This window comes from Channa argus, chromosome 19, assembly GCF_033026475.1.
Source record: "Channa argus isolate prfri chromosome 19, Channa argus male v1.0, whole genome shotgun sequence".
NCBI classification, from domain to species: domain Eukaryota; kingdom Metazoa; phylum Chordata; class Actinopteri; order Anabantiformes; family Channidae; genus Channa; species Channa argus.
Genome location: NC_090215.1, coordinates 2007204 through 2024328, shown reverse-complemented (window position 1 = coordinate 2024328; position 17125 = coordinate 2007204). Strand labels below are relative to the sequence as shown.

Below are 17125 nucleotides of genomic sequence, written 5' to 3'. Positions count from 1 at the left end.
GTTCCTGAGAAACCTTTGTTTCATTTACTTCACTTGATAACCACCCATCTCAATACATTTTTGAAATCTGTGAATCAAATATCGAAAGCTTTTGCCAAAGTCAGATTTTTTCCAGCCTTGGAAGCTCTGGATTTAAGAGGCAGCTGGCTTTTAGCCTCAGCCAGAAATTTTTGTTTTTCTGGTGGTTTGTCTTTTACAGTGCTTTTGCGTCTTCTTCAGTGTGTAGCAACGACAAAAGAATTAACCTTGTGTTCCAGTAGTTTTCCAGGGGTCTTTAAATGACCGGTTGGAAACTAAGCAAACCACTTGCTTCTCACAGTTGGTGCTTGGCTGCAAAGATGAACTTCAATGTTCTGCCACGGATAAACCCTGCTGAAAATAGTAAAGCATGAGCAACTACTGGTAAGTGGTAAATGGCCACTTATATAGCACTTTCATCCAAAGCACTTTACAATGTTGATTCCCATTCACACACACACTCAGACACCGATGGCGGCAGCTGTCATGCACCGGGAGCATCCACCGGGAGCAACTTGGGGTTCAGTGTCTTGTCATTTGTTTCTAAAGAAACTTCCCCCATATTAATTTTGTCTCCATGATAAAGAAGCAACATGTTAGATTTAGTTGGAAATAAGACAATAAAATGTCTACAAATTAATAGCATCCTCATGCTGCAGGCTTGGTGGCTAATTCTCTGCTACATTTTGAACATCTGTTATGTGCAGAAAAACAATGCATTAAACAATGCTCCATAAACTGAATGAGAAGTTTAATTTTACATTTGTGTGTATGTGAATAGTTGCATGACATCAAGGCAGTTCAGAGTGACCTTCTCTGGAGCAGCTTCTCGTCAGGAAATTAGATCCACACACATTTAAAGAAGCTCTGGGATTCATCATTTTCCAAGTATTCATCTGCTCTCTATATACTCATGTCATCCTCCACGACTTAACAGTTAATTTTGGTGAAAATGACTTACATTTTTCAGATATAAGTCTTTAAATATTAAATACATAAAACTCAGTTAATTAAGCTTCAGTTTACCATTAGCTCTAACTTAACAAAAATGGTCTCTGGGTGACCTTTTTTTAATAAAATCTACAAACCAGAGTTGTACATACACATTTGATGATTACAACGTTTATATCCTGCTAAACGTCTGAGGTTGGAGCTAACAGGTCCCAGGCAAAAACGTTTAGGCTCACGGGGAGGCTGGAGCTTATCCCAGCTGTCATAGAGTGACATGTATAACTGAGGAGGCTGGCAGATTTCATAAATTTTTTAATTGACCTAATGTGCCTCATAAAGCCTCATAAACTCTTTGAGACTTTTTTTTCTACAGAAAGAGGACTGTGGATCTTGTTTACAACATGTTATTATTGCATTAATCAATGTGATCTGGTGTAAAAATTGTATAAAAAATATAATTTCTAGGTGTTTATAATTTGATGATTTACAGTGGGTGACTTGTTCACAAATTATAGATATCCGTTATTTTAACTGAATGTATTTATTTCAATTATTTCAAATATTCATTTGCATATTCTGGAACACTTCATGACTTCACGGACAAGAACATGACATGTGTCAACTATGGATTTACCAGATCTTCAGGATGCAGTGAGACACTTCTTAAAACCCATGTTGGGGCTGAGTTGGATCAACAGTAACATGTTACTCAGCATGAGTAGATACTTCAAAGACAAATCTCTGATCCTGCTGTTGACGTCTTTGTCTCATCCTCATAATGAGTTCAGAAGATGAAATAGACAATTTCAAATAGTTAGTGATAATTCACAGCAAATTAATGCTCCACTGTGTTTTTCACATTTTCATACCAGAGTATCTACACATCACAACAAAGTGCAACACCTACAATTAATGTCGGGATATTGAGCAATAACTAGGAGACCAGTCCTGAGAAGGAGACCCCGAGAAAAAGGATAACTGTCACCGAGGTCACAAACCAGTATGACCACACCAAAGTAAACGGTCTGCACTTATACAGCGCTTTACACTGATTCTCCTTCACATTCACACACTCACCAGAAGCAACTTTAGGTTCAGTGTCTTTCTCACACTTCAACTTGTGACCGAAGGAGCTGGGGATCAAACCAGCAACTGGGGGATTGGTGGACGACGGCTTTACCTCATGTGTAACAGTCACCAAGTCGATAACAGATTAAAAGGAGGGAAGACTGTGGTGGAGGAAGGGAGAGCGGTTGTCCACCAATCTCAAACTGAAAGAATGAAACAATAGAAACACAGCATGTGAAGAACAGATGCTTAACATATTTAATTGAGCTCATCGACTTGGACTATAATTATACTAACAATAACTGTAATAAGTCTTCATTTTCCAGTTTCCGTTCCTGTGGAACTCCAAGCCTTTTAAATCATTTTTAAAAGTTTAAAATCGATTTTTAAAATCAGAGGATTCAAAAGAAATCCATGCAAACATAATTAAAACCAAATGTTAGTGATTGTGAATAGAAATGCCCAAGGATAAAACAATTTAGGGGGCAATATGTCCACTGAGTCCTTTTTTGAAATTTCTTCACATAAAGTATGCCAGTGTGTTTGTTGAAGCGAGTTTGTTGAATGCTTCTGCCACTCACCCAGAGCATTTTCCATCATGGCTCCAGAACTGTGAAATAAAATCAGGCTCTCTGACTCAGTGTCATCTTTTAAGTCTCATCTGAAAACGCATTTTTATCGAATTGCTTTTCCTGTTTTACTATAAATAGTATATTCTATCTTTATCAGCTTTTTAAGAAATCTTTTCTCATTCAAATGAACGGAGAGAATCTTCAGCTCCTCACAGACACTGTCTGGGCTTTTGGCCATTTTTAACAAAAAACGTACATACGGGAGATGGGCGAGAGATTAATCCTCCATTCAGCTATTTGATATCTTTCATGGTTTTTGAATAATCACAGTTTTAGTTTAATGTTTTTTGGAAATTTCTGCTCACCTCATGCAGTCATTAGGACATTACCCACTTTAAATTCAGCTCTTCAACTTTAAAATAAAAAAAGTGGAGCTGTGTGTTGCTTACCATTTCTTTCTTTCTCTCTCTCTCTCTCTCTGTGGAAACTGTCACTGTCTGCTTTGATTGGCTCAGCTCATCCAGGTGCCCCCACATGTCTCTGCTCCAGTCTCAATAACTGCTAGACCCTGGTCCTACTTTCAGTACTGGTACAGATATTCACTGTTTTCTTCTACATGAAAGAAGTAGGACACAGCATTGGTCATAGATTACTTGGCCCGTTAAAAGTAGAAGTTGTCCGCCACACTCTGCATCCAACTCTGAAGGACATCAGGGGCAGAGAGATGAGGAAGGCTTTTCATTGCTTTACAATTGCCTTTGCGACAGGTCTCAGGAAACCACTCAGCCACCCTAATAGAGCGAGGAAGGGGCCAGACCTTTTTGTTTTCATATTTAGAAATGATTCTGCCAGGACTGTTTGTTCCTTTTTCTTATCAACTAACGAACAAACAAGCAGACCAGGGGTGAAAGCTTTCAGGATCATAAGTTGCCCTGAGGCAATAGTATAAAAGTACACAATTAGTCCAGGTAATAGTTTGACATATAAGCATAATTAGGTAATGAGGTTCAAATTACCAGCAATGAAAGTACAAGTAAAACAACTTGTTCTGCAGTAAAACATCTCCGGATTTACTGATGCATTAGTGCTTCAACAGGATTTTTCTGTTGTAGCTAATCAAGGTGGTGTTGGATTTACCAGCTTAAACACATTTGATTGTAAAAAAAAAAAATTGTCAAAAGAGTTGGAAACCACTGGTTAGATATGATTGAATGTAGTGAAATACAACATCTCCATGTATAGAAGTAAAATGTAAATCTCCAGTGCAAAATTATATTTTATAAGTATATTTATATTTTCTCTAAAATCTTATCTGATGCTATTGTATGTCACATTTAAAAGCGGTGGAGTAAAACATAAACTTAAAGTACCTTAATACAATCTAAAAATGAAGGTCCCTTGAGTGTCCTCAGTCCTCAGTTTGAGAGCCTGCCAGGCAGCAGCCACAGTTGACTTAACCCTCATGTTGCATTAATTTCATGTTAAACAATTTTGGTCAGAAATAACCATTTAATTATGACTCATCATAAAAGATGTAATAATACATATATAATCACTACTTGTTGTGTTAGATCAACTTAAGTTTTGGTAAACATTACATGTTTTGAACTTGTTTTTGTTATTTATGGCCTATATGCCTCATTGATCTGAGCTTATACTTCTTAAATTTGAGTTCTGAAAAGCATAATTGCTGGATTAATATGACTATCAAAAATAAAATCAGATGAAACATAGTATACAGTTTCTTACAGACTTGGGTCAAAGTTACCAAGGTTATTTGTTTTGAAACAATTTGAAATTTTTATACAGTCACATAAACACCTGTTGTGTTCCTGGTTGAAGGTGACTGGGAAGATTTTATTTGTGTAAAATGAGAATTATCCTAAAACTACACTTGACAACTTCACAAAATTCCAAGATCAGTGTCTCAAGATTAAAGACCCCTGCCTCTCCTCCAGACTCAGCTCGTCTCCCCACTCACTCTAGTAAGTCTTGTCTCATGTTTTAGACTCCATATCTCACAGGGCATTGTTAAGTTACTCATCTGCGTGTTCTCTCTCTCATAGATTGGAGTTCTGCACCACCTAGTTAGCCGGAGGCCTTACTAAATCTCCATCCTGCTTTGCCAACTATATTCTTTTATAATAAATATAATAAAGGCTACCTTGATTTTGAGGTGGGGATGAAGACCAGGATAAGTTCACATTCTTTGACTTTAATGTGCAGGCTGAGCATGACCATCCTCTTCATCACTGTATTCCTCCCCATCATTTCATTCTAGCTCTGGATTATATTCTGTACCTTCTTCAGATTCTAATGATTCCTCCCCGAATTTATCCTCACTGTCAGTTTCCTGGATTATTTCCTTGTCATCAATGTGGTGATTAAATAATATAATCAAGTGCCTCACTTACAGTATATCAATCTTCCATTGTGCTGCCTCACAGTGAACACAGTAAAGTTAAATAGAACGAACAAAATGCAATTTAGTTTGTGTTGAAATCCTCTCTGTGGACAACGCCATGGAATCTTGGGTCAGTCTGATCAAATAACAACATTTTTCAGAGAACTTTCAAATTTGACCGGAACACAGCATAAGGGTTAAGAGTGGTTACTATAGAAATTAGTGGGTTTCTCTAAAGTTAATTGGCCAGTATAAATGATCTAGTGGCAAAATCTATTTACTCTTTCAGAGTATTCCAACATCAGGAAGAGCACGATCCCGACCAGTGTCGGCGAGAATATCTCGAGTTGGATTCCACAGTGTAAAACGCGCAGAGTCGAAGCAGCTCAACACTTCCAGTGTAAGATATTCACTCCGAAATCGCTCTGCGAAGCTCCGCCCACCTCCGCCTCATCCGCGAGGGCTTCGGAATTTTAGTGACGCGATTTTATCAAAGCCATTTTCTGTGACTGTGGTAAGCCCTCTCTTATTTTAACTGTTACATATTAAACATCTATATTTTATATCTTAGCCACGTCTGTGTTTTATACTAACCTAATATATTTTGTCACTGTAAACTTGCGAATTTTGCATCTGAAAATGCCGACTTGCAAAGGGCTAACGGCACAGTCAGCGGCTAGCTTAAATGTGCCACATGCAATTAGCCAATTTATGCTTTAACGCGTTTTAATAACGATATAAGTGAGACGGTGTCTACAAAAAGTAACATTATTGTGGTGAGTGTGTTGTGATTGTGTTGTATCTGAGATGTCCCAGAGAGAAATAGAAAGACTGTGTTGGGGGTTTGTTAGCATGAATGGCACATTAGCGGTTACCTTTTATTAACCAGTTACAAACGGCTGACATTAACCTTGGCTGCAAGCCAAGTCCTAGCTAGCTACAAGAACTCATAGCTTAATTATTAGAAAACAAGTTAGTTCTGTCTTAATAGCTTAAATATTCTGTTTATATTTGGTTGTTTATATATATTTTTTCACTTGTTTGGCATGGTTGTCCCAGATTTAAGTAACATTACTAAAATGGGTTGTTTTCTAAGGTGGTGCATAAAAACTTCAGTTTAACAGGCTCCATGATAGTGGCCGACATACATGGTGTTAAAGCTAAGCTCTATGCACACACACACACACACACACACACACACACACAATGTGCTGTGAGAAACAAAATTCATAAATCAATAAAATATTCTTTTTTAAGTACCTTAGTAGATATCATCAATGCAGTATTCTTCTTAGTATTCTACAGCAGTGTTACTGTTTTGTCATTGACATGATATTTAAGAAATAATATACTACCAATTATGCTTTAATATAGGTAATCATGAACTAGTGGACAGCCATGTTTTTGTGTAGACTGATAAAATGATGCATTAAAGTTGACACTAAACTGTAAAGATGGAAAAAAAGACAAACATCAATGATACATCTGATTTTTAGAAGTCAACTTAACTTATTTTACACTGTATACATGGAATAAAATAATCTAAAATAAAACAAAACTTTAAGGATTCATGTTTGGATTTCTATACTTTTGATAAATGTTTATAGAGATATGAATACATTGTTCTGACCAAACTGCAACATTTGTTAAATGGAGTTAAGTAGAAATTAAAAATAAAATAACACTATTGGTATTTACAATACCGTTGGAGTTCTTTTTGATTAACACTGATATTGTATAGTGTCAAACGTAAAAGACCCTGTTAGTGTTATTTTCCTCATAGTCTAAAACTTGAGTAACACTTATTCCAGTGTAAACTGGGCTGACCCTTAGTTTTGTGTAAAAAATACAAATACTCTTACCAAAGCTGAATTGACACTGAGGATTTAATACTACTTGTAAGAGGTGGAAATATGTTCACTGACCCTAAATTTAAACTATAAAATGGACACTGCTAAATTTACTGTGTATGGTTGCTGGACAAACATTTGCATTTAGTCATTTAGAAGACGCTTTTATCCAAAGCGACTTACAAGTGAGGTACAAGGCAAGCAAAAAATCAAAGTCGAAGTTTGAAAAGTTTTGGATATCCATAGGAATTCCTTTCATTTCTTTTTTTTTTCTCAGTCACAAATTGACTACAGGTGCAAACCAAGCAAGCAGTGGGTGCACATCAGCGAGCTGCTCGTTTGGATAGCTAAAGGTCTCAACAGCTCTCAACATTACAGCTGACAAAAGGTGAGTTTGGATGTTTATTCAAAGAATTATTTGCACCAGTGAACTGTTTAAATAGAGCCTGCTCCTTCTGGAGGTCTTTAACAACCGAGCTGGACAAATACATGACGATTTGATAATAAATGATATAGTATATAATATAACTTTATAAAGGTGCTTGACAAATTCAACTGCTAAACAAGATTTGTAGATTTAATTAAATGAAGAGATATATTTTGTGTTACTATACTTTTTTAATATGTATTTTAGGTTTATAGTTTCTAATCAACCAGACATTAATGTGAAAGACATGGCACAGCACTGAAGTGGGAATCTACAAATATTTCACTTTACCTTAGGCTCTGTTTTCTAATAGGGTCATCATTGTCCCAGACTTTTCACACTTTCACACTGTTAAAGATGGATGTGTATCTTCAGTCCTGCAGGTGCTAGCAGGGGAAGGAGGAGAACTGAGGTGACAGAGAGGAGTGGGGAGAGCCATGCTGTCTCTGAGCTGTACCAACCCCTGGCCCGAAGGCTTCGTGGGTCTGGAGGAGGAGGTGGTGACCACCGGTGCTCAGGCGGAGGAATGGGAAGGTGTCGTCAACAACAAGAACATCTGCTGCAGCTCCGTCAAGATGGATGACAGCCTGACCAGCCTTCGGTGGCTGCAGGAGTTCTCCATTCTCGGTGCCAACAAGCCACAGCAGGCCCACCAACAGCCGCACCTGTTCGGCCAGCAGCTGCACTCCAGCGCCCCAGCCTCCTCTTTAGCCAGGGAACCCAGCTCCATTGGCATGCCCCTGACCCTGGGGAAGCCCACAGAGGCTGCCTGTAGCTGGATGCAGTCCCTCCCTGGCATTGTGACGGATGGTCCCTGTCCAGATGAGGTGGACTACAAGACCAACGCTCACATCAAGCCGCCGTATTCGTACGCCACCCTCATCTGCATGGCCATGCAAGCCAGTAAAAAGACCAAGATTACTCTGTCCTGCATCTACAAGTGGATCACTGATAACTTCTGCTACTACCGCCATGCTGACCCCACTTGGCAGGTAGAAAACCGCACTGGCACAGATACACATTACATTTGATATAAAGGAGAGTAGTACTGACTTTACCTCTGAAAGCCTCAGCTGGACATATGATTTTGAGAATTTAAAAAAAACTAAAATGTCCAGGTGAAAAAACCAGGTGACAGCCAGGCTAAAACCTTCCTCTTTGATAAAGCTTATAGTTAGTCATAGTTATGCTGCTGTAGGCTGAGACTGCTGGGGGACCCACCCCCCGATGCACTGAGCTACTTCCTCCTCTTGACCCTGTCTCCTCTCCTCTCACCCCACAATTGTCACCACTATGTGACATTAACTTTGTGTGTTCTTCCTCCCGTAGTTGTCTTTGTCCTTCTCTGTCTCCCTCTCTCTGTCCCTTTCTGCAGGTGTCCCCGGCTTTGGATCTGTGTGTTTTCAGCGTGCAGCTACTGGTCCTACCAACCTGCCCCATGTTTTGTTGTTGCTTTTTGTTGCTCTGTTCTTTTCTCTCTTCACTTTCCACTTTCCATTTTCTGCATATCAGGTTAAATGCAGAAAATTTGATGGTTTGAAATGAGAGTTTATGCTGTTGACCCATAGCTAATGAAAGTGTCTTGACAGAGCTGACCTTTGAGCAAATGCACTGTTTGACAGTGGAGAATGAAGTTACCCTGGCTTATTATGTCACCATCCAGTTTTTTAGAAGCTCCTATGTCTGAATATAAGCCGAGACATATGGTTAACATAGAGTTAAATAGAAATTGTTTTTTAAATAAATAATAATAAATATTTTACCTGAATATGCTTCTCTGTTTTCAGAATTCCATTCGATACAATTTGTCACTCAACAAGTGCTTTATCAAGGTTCCTCGGCAGAAAGATGAGCCAGGAAAGGGCGGTTTCTGGAAGACTGACCCACAGTATGCTGAGCGCCTCCTGAGTGGTGCCTACAAGAAAAGACGAATGCCACCAGTCCAGATCAACCCAGCACTGCAGAACAGGCCGAGGGTCAACCTCCAGCCCCAACCCAGAGGCCCTTGCAGTCCCATAGGAGGCCTGTGCATCAACCCAGAGGCCCAAAGGCTCCTTCGAGAATTTGAAGAGGCAACTGGGGTTGGAAACTGGGACCCCCATCCTGCTGAGGGTATCATGCTGGGATCTTGGCCAGTGGTCAGAGGAAGAGGTGGCCACAAGAGGAAACAATCAGTGGGCACCAGAAATGGTGCCAGTAAAGTGCTGCGGTGCTCCAGCTCTCCACTCTATTCTATAGATGAGCAAAAGGAAATAGGACTTCTGAAGGGGGACTTTGACTGCGATGCCCTGTTTGACTCAGCCCTCAGCAGTGAGCTCAATTCGGAGGTTGTGGAACTATTGAACCCCATCATAAAAAAGGATGACCTGACAGTATGGGGGACCCATATCACCCCTGGTGAAGCCCCTTTGGAAACAGCAGACATCCATGTGTTGGTGGAGACCCAAAGGAGCAATGATCTATCAGATTTTGATGAGGAGACCTTCCTCGCCACAGTGTTCCTGGAGAGCCTGTAGAGTGAAGAGATGGAACAAGGCCACAGTGATGTCTTCAACCTGGACCAGCTGTTTGGCCTTAGAGAATGATTAGGCAGAGACCCCATTATTGTATGTGGTCTGAGCTGGTACTTGATGTGGGGTTGCAGGGTGGTTAGATCTTTCACAGTGACATTTCATTGAATTATAGGAGAAATGCAACAGGGACAATTTAATAGCTATATCTTAATCTTATCTTATTTTAATGTGTTTATGTGAAGTCATTGTTTCATTACACATATCATCAGTGGGACTATGCAGTAAAATAAGATTTAATTAGACTCCCATAACTCCAGCCATCTCTTATCACTATGTTTAGAAAAGACCACCCGTGGAGATGATTATCCTGTCAGGGGTTTCACAGGTGGTTGTTGTTTATTTCAGCCATAAAATCGATCTGCAAATTGCAAAAACTAGTCATGTACATTTATGCACTGTCATGAAGTGTGTGATATGACTCAGGGATGTGTCTGTAGGACTACATGTTTTTAATTATACCTCTAGACTTTTTTGAAAAAAAATATTAATCCGTCAAATATTTAGAGATAGTTTTCATTTGTGCAAACAGATTAGGTTTAGGACTGAGAAAGTACCAAAACTACAGTCTTCTGTACAGTATGTGCATACACAGAGACTAATGAGAAGATTAAATAAAGCTGAACACAAACAGCAGCAATTAAAAGCATGAGGCTCTGTTGGCCAAACCAGTGAGGACCTCTGGAGGACATGGACAGAAGTGACGGAACTCTGAAGCGGTTTACTGCAGTGTTTTGTAAGCTTTGTTAGTTTATGATTACTTATTAATAATATTGTTGATACAACATGGCATAGCAACTCATTATGTACAGACTGGTTGGTGACTAAATCCTATTTGAATAAATCAAAACATTGTAATCCTTTTTTATTTTCTTTGTTATTGCAACATAGTAATATTTTATATTTTCATGCTGAGGAAACGATAGTAGAATGTGAATGAGTAACTGAGAAGCAGTCAGAATATTTACCACAAGTAATGAATTCAAAACAGCAGCTCGGTCAGAAATTCTACATTTACATGGTTATCATTTCTCATTTTTTCAGTTGTGTTTATTATTTCTGTCATAGTGGGCAGTGGAGTCATACTGGAGCACATTATTTTAGGAGGTGGTTATGTCAGCATCTTTAAATAGGGTGACCAAAACATTAGAACTACCACTTATCCACATTACCTCAGACTGGGAATAAGAGAACTCCCACAAAGGCGGAACAGGACATATAAAATATTATATTAATAAAAGGATGTTGGCTGAACAGACCCTTCATATTAAACAAGAAAATAATTCTTGAGAACTACCAACATGTGGTACAATTGACATACTGTGCTGTCACAGAACACAGCATCATCCTGGAAAGGAATTGAATGAAAACTTAAAACTAGATTTTTTTTTAGGAACCTACTAATTATGTCAAGATTCAATAAACACACAACAGCAGGAGATGAGCTGGAGAGGATTGGTGATAGAGATGACTGATAAAGAATCACTCAAATATCTTCTGGGATTGCCCAGTAATACACTGAGCTTGGCACAATAAAGTTAAAAATACATATAGATACAGACATCCGCTTATAAATGGTACAAGAACAAGAGTTACATTCAATTAATGATTGCTAGGAAAATGATAATTGAAGAAGAAGGCAACCTCAGAGGTCCCAAAGACTCAAACAAGTATTGATACCGGAGTATATGGCAGTTTATCAACAAATAAGGATGGACATGTTTCTGTATTTGAGTTCATAAAATTTGGTAAAAAATACAAGTATAGTCATCTTATTAGTATTATTATTATTATTATTAGTAGTAGTAGTAATAGAAGTAATTGTAGTAGTTTTATTACCATGTATTTTAATGTATGCTGACCCTGCTCATTATTAGGTAATAGTTGTAAAAACTAATATAGTTAAAAACATACAATCTACATCTGCAAATTAATTATCAGGTTTATTCTATTTGTATTATAATTATTAGGCAGTGAGTTTACCTAAAATGCAACTACTCAACTGAACTACTGGTAGCTCAAAATTGTACGTAATTACAGAACCTGAGTAAATGCCTTCTTTACTTTTCCAACTTTAAAAAGAATAATCTATGTTCATAGTCTAGTTGTTTCAAAAGGGCCTTTGAAACAAGGCAGAGAGGAGCCTGTTTCCGAAGAGAGAGGAGTATGAAGGACAGAGGATCATGGGGCGACTGTGGCACAGGAAGCTAGAGCAGTCACCAATCCCACAGTTGTTTGTTGGATCCCCGGCTCCTCCGGTCCCAAGTTGAAGTGTCCGTTAGCAAGACACTGAACCCCAACTTAGTTGCTCCTGGTGAGCGTTGGCCCGCTGCATAGCAGCTCCCCCAAAGGTGTGCGAGTGTGTGTGTGTGATTGTGAGTGTGAATGGGTGAATAAGAAGCAGTGTAAAGCGCTTTGAGAGCCAATAGGTAGAAAGGTGCTATATAATTGCAAACCATATGCATATCATGTTGTTCATGTTCATATTGTTGTTCATGTACACAGAAAAAACAGCATCCTTGTTTTAAACATGCCTTTTTGGAACTGGAACAGATTAATAAAGTTTAGTGTTTGCAGCTTTTACTGATTAACCAAATATCAGGCAGCGTCACTGTAACACTTTCTCTTTGTCTGTTTTCTCCACCTTCCAAAAGAAAACTGCTTTTCTTTTTCTCCAAATGACCTCCCTTCTCCATCTAAGGTGGCATCCAAACCTGCCAAGCTTAGGCGCTCTCAACCTGCGTACAACTGTTTGCCCCAGTCCGGCTGCTTCTTCAGGTCAATGTGCTTCTGTTGGAGGACAAACATGCAATATGAGATGAAATGACAAAACTCAGAGACAAAAATAGACTGAAATGCACACACTAACAGGTGGGTGAGCAGAGATGCTGTCACTTACTCTCATTTCCTTTTTTTTTTTTTTTTTTGTCCTTTCGGCTTATCCCGTGAGTTCAGGGTCGCCACAGCGGATCATTGTCCGCATGTTGATTTGACACTGTTTTTACGCCGGATGCCCTTCCTGATGCAACCCTCCCCAATTTCTACCGGGCTTGGATCGGCACCGCACAGCAGTTTATTCCTCCACATCAACATGCAGACTGATGGATCATAAGCATGGGACCATGGATGGAGTGTTAAACAGACATAGAGGTCAGAAGGCCCCTGGAACAGAGCCTGAATATTAGGTGACTGTATGTTGTTTCAAAGTGATTGAGTTTATAGGTAGAAAACTTGGCCACACTGAGATAAAGAACAACCAACACAACCCAGAAACACTGCAATGAATCAAGCAGTGAAAGGTTAGAAGTAGAATTTGTGTGTTACAAATGTTACTTTCAATAAAAAAAATGTAGGTATTAATATATGAGACTTTATTGAATATGCAACCTACCTTGCAGAAATAAACTTCAGTCTGGGGGCCCTACTGTACATTACATGTATTCATTTACTTATGCTTGGGATTCCTGTCTTGCTGACAGATGACTTGAGAGAGAACAGAATTTATTCTTTCCTCAGTTATGTTGGGTTTCCCAGACCCTGAAGCAGCAAAGCATCCCCACGCTATCACACGCTCACCACCACGCTTGACCGTATCCATTATCTTGTTATTACAGAATTCTGCATTTATTTCAACCAGATGTAACAAATGGTTCACAAATGTGCAAAGTTTTCTCACGTTGGAGCTAAAGGTTCTCACCGTGGCTCTTTGGAGTCCTGGAGTTGTGGAACTGGCTTTGTAACCAGTCCCACTTTGATGCAGTTCAAGCACGATGTTGCCCATAAAGTAGGAATACATTATTTTTTTACTTATTCATTAAATTATTGTGACAATGTAATTTGTTCCTGATAGATAAAGTGTATATCTTCTCAAAACTTTATTGATCAATCTCTTCCAAACATACAGTGAAAATGAAACCACAATTAACCTTTGCAAAAAAGAGGACTGTGTCTGAAATAATGATTATTCTAACTTTATGGGAAACAGTGAACTATCCTGAAAACCTCTGATGATGTGTTGTCACCTGTTAAGACATTTTCAAATAGATGAAAAAGACTCACTTAAACCTAATTTTGTGTTTCTGCAGGTTTCCTTTGTTTTATGTTTGATTTTGTTTGAAGATCAGAAGCAATTTTGTTGGAGAGGTTTACATGAATAGAATAAATCGGTAGGAAAATAGTTATTTACAGCAATATACCTCTGGTGAAACATAAATGGTCTTAAAATATTTCTAATTCAAACAATACTTACTGTATCATATCAGCATTATCATGTTTTGCATATGTTTGATATATGTTTGATGTTGCATTTCAACAGTAAATTAGCAGCACCATCATCTGTGACTATACACACGTTTTGTATTGTTTTGTTTTACTAATGTGTCCAATCGATGACAGATCAACCTGAATTTTCACTTCATATGGAATCAGTTTATTTTTAACTGTGCCTTTTTTACATGTTATTCTATCTTCTGCAAATGAACTGATGTAAACTAGCCTATTTGATTTAAATGCTGTCTGCAATGTGTAAAGTAATAACTTTGTCATTTACTGCAGGCTTAGTAAGTGTTACGATCTGCAATGATCACAGTTACAAAGCCCAAGGTGAGGCAGAAGCAATATGCCCAACAGGACATGGTGACTTATTTATGATCTGCTTTAATTCAGTTCAGCAGTACATTAATGCTTTGCTCTTGCGGGCACTATGCAGTTTTTCTGTAAACTAATTTCTCATCTTTTTACACTGTATATACAAAAATACACTGATGTGAAAAACACAATTTAACTTTTAGAATGAAAGAAATAATAAAAGTACACAAATGACTTAGACATACTGCTACAGTACATCTAACATGTAAGTTACTCTAAGCAGGGGTCACCGACCTTTTTGAAACTGAGAGCTACTTCTTGGGTACCGATCAATGTGAAGCGCTACCAGTTTAATACGCACTTTTGAAATAACCAACTTTTTCAATTTACTGTTAATTATATGTTATTATTAATAATTAATTAAATTAATGATATTCATCTATGTGAAGACACGGATCATGTTAACGATTTCTCACACTAACTATCAAATGTGATTTAAAAAAGAACAGCAACAAACGGTGAGCTATTTTTACAACAGGCCGGCGGGCTACTCACGTGGTCCTTGCGGGCTACCTGGTGCCCACGGGCACCATGTTGGTGAGCCCTGGTCTAAGTCTCTCAACTTATTTCAAATATTCCACTTTCTGTAGAATGCTGTACTCTGCCACCCACAGAATATAGTTGTTAATGCAGTTGCTGGCTAAAGTAAACATACACTGGTCATAATAATATTGGGCTGTGTGACAGAATATAGTATTTCACATCAGTGTTTGTGTAGTAGTAGTGTAGTAAATGTCAGTACTGTTGCTGAAATATAGTTTTAAATTCCCAGTGAGATATCCTGTGCTAAAAAGGTATACATTCACCCAAAATCAAATTTCTGTTTAAATTGCTAAAATATTAGGTGGATGTAAAAAAAAACTGAATTAGAGTTTGATGGGTATTTTAGGAGGTATGTTTGCTATTGTGTTGACAGCTGCTCTGTCCTTGTGTAATTAATAGTGATGAAAATTAAATTATAAATCTTTAAGACAGTTATTTTCCTTTCTTTGAGTAACAGCATCACATCTAAGGCTGAAGGCATTATGTTTTTATGTTTTCCATCTGTCCATTAACACAATATCTCAGGATCACTGTATTTTTTTTACAACTGTCATAATCGGCCCATTGATCTCAAGCATGAACTAATAAGAACCTAGTGGTCCCATGTCTGTCCTAAAAGCACAAGTACAGACCGAAATAGAAACTAGTGAAACCCTAAATAGTCAAAAGCTGGAAGTTTCTCTCAGCTGCATCAGCAGGAGGATGTAATGAGTCTGATCAGTTGACATTTTATTTCTTTGTAACTCTGTAAGTACCAGCATAAAGAACCCTAAAAATACAAGATTATCATGGATATGCTGAGAATGTCAACAGTTAAAACATTAGAATATCAATGCTATAAATATCAAATACTTAAGATTAACCTCCAGTTCTATGATAAAATGAAAAGAAGGAAGGAAGGAGAATAAAAGCTGCATTTGTTTTTCCACATTACATGTTTGCCTCTGCTGTTTCCTCTCAGAAGAGAAAACGCCACAAAAAGTAGAATACTTCTTTGGAAGACACAGTGAAATTTGGTTCCAATTTTTTGTGAAGCAAAGGGAACTGAAGTGAATTTCATAGTCACTTCAATGCTAAGTGAAAATGTGGAAGTGTGTCATGGCGCAAACTAAACTCCACATTCCAACTTAAGAACTTTATCCCATCTGTGACATGTGGCAGTGGCAGTTTTAGGATTTAGGTTTCCTTTGCAGCTTCATGACCAGGACATCTTACCAGTATTAATGGAGTTGTGAATTCTGAATTGTACAAACAAATTCTGCAGAAAGTTATAGATAATGCTATAGATAAATAAAGTATTTCTAATTGGTTTCACAAACTTTTAGGTGCCAACAAGACCTCACAAACATAATTGCAAAATTTTGGAAAAACCCCAGATAAAATCTTCATAGTTTGTTATTATTTTTGTTTGTTTGTTTTTGTATGTTTTATAGCAATTTAACGTGCCTATTTCAACATCTCATTACTCTGGATTTCATTAAGTCATGGGATGGTCCTCATTACTGAAACAAGCTGGAGCTGGGTCTGTTAAAGTTGAGGGACTGCTCATAGTTGCATGGTCTGTTTCTTCCTGGAACAATAATGGAAAAGTTAGAAAGACTTAGACTAAGATATGGACTAGTTATCATTTAGGTGATCAAGACTGAGCCAGAGCTCCGGGGCCAGAGTTTCGGTGGGGGGTTGCATAGTGACAAGAAGGCAGGGAATGATCTTGGTCACTTGTTCACAGTTACAATTGAAGCTGATGAGCAGACAGGGCAGAAAGGACAGATACAGAGGACAATTTGGTGCAGAATGTTCTAAACACGGGACAACGGGGGATCCGAAAGGGGCAAAATTTGGGATATTGTAGGTGGGATAGGAAGTTTGGTATAGGACATGTTGCTACCATTTCATCACAGAAATACACAAAGTCATTTAACAACTAAGTTATGTCTGATTAAACAATACTTTCACATCACAGATCATGTATGTTTATTCATAAACTGTACTCTTACACCTACTTACACCACACGTTGCAGGTATTTAATGAAAGTGTTTACAGAAATGCACTTTGGCGCCCTCCGCTTGTCTCA

At 38.2% G+C, this 17125-nt stretch overlaps 1 protein-coding gene across 1 annotated transcript; it reads left to right on the top strand.

Moving 5' to 3' along the window:
- Window positions 1-7727: 7727 nt before the first annotated feature.
- Window positions 7728-9820, top strand: LOC137104919 (forkhead box protein J1-A-like). The gene is made up of 2 exons (XM_067486796.1): window positions 7728-8282; window positions 9078-9820. The coding sequence occupies exons 1-2, from the start codon at window positions 7728-7730 to the stop codon at window positions 9804-9806; spliced, it is 1284 nt and encodes a 427-aa protein (XP_067342897.1). The 3' UTR covers window positions 9807-9820.
- The last annotated feature ends 7305 nt before the right edge of the window (window positions 9821-17125 follow it).

What these genes read in the sequence shown, in the direction of transcription:
- LOC137104919 (XM_067486796.1), top strand. Translation starts at nt 7,728, where the DNA reads ATGCTGTCTCTGAGCTGTACCAACCCCTGGCCCGAAGGCTTCGTGGGT. An exon ending in ATGCTGACCCCACTTGGCAG is followed by an intron (nt 8,283 to 9,077) that starts GTAGAAAACCGC and finishes CTCTGTTTTCAG; the next exon opens with AATTCCATTCGATACAATTT.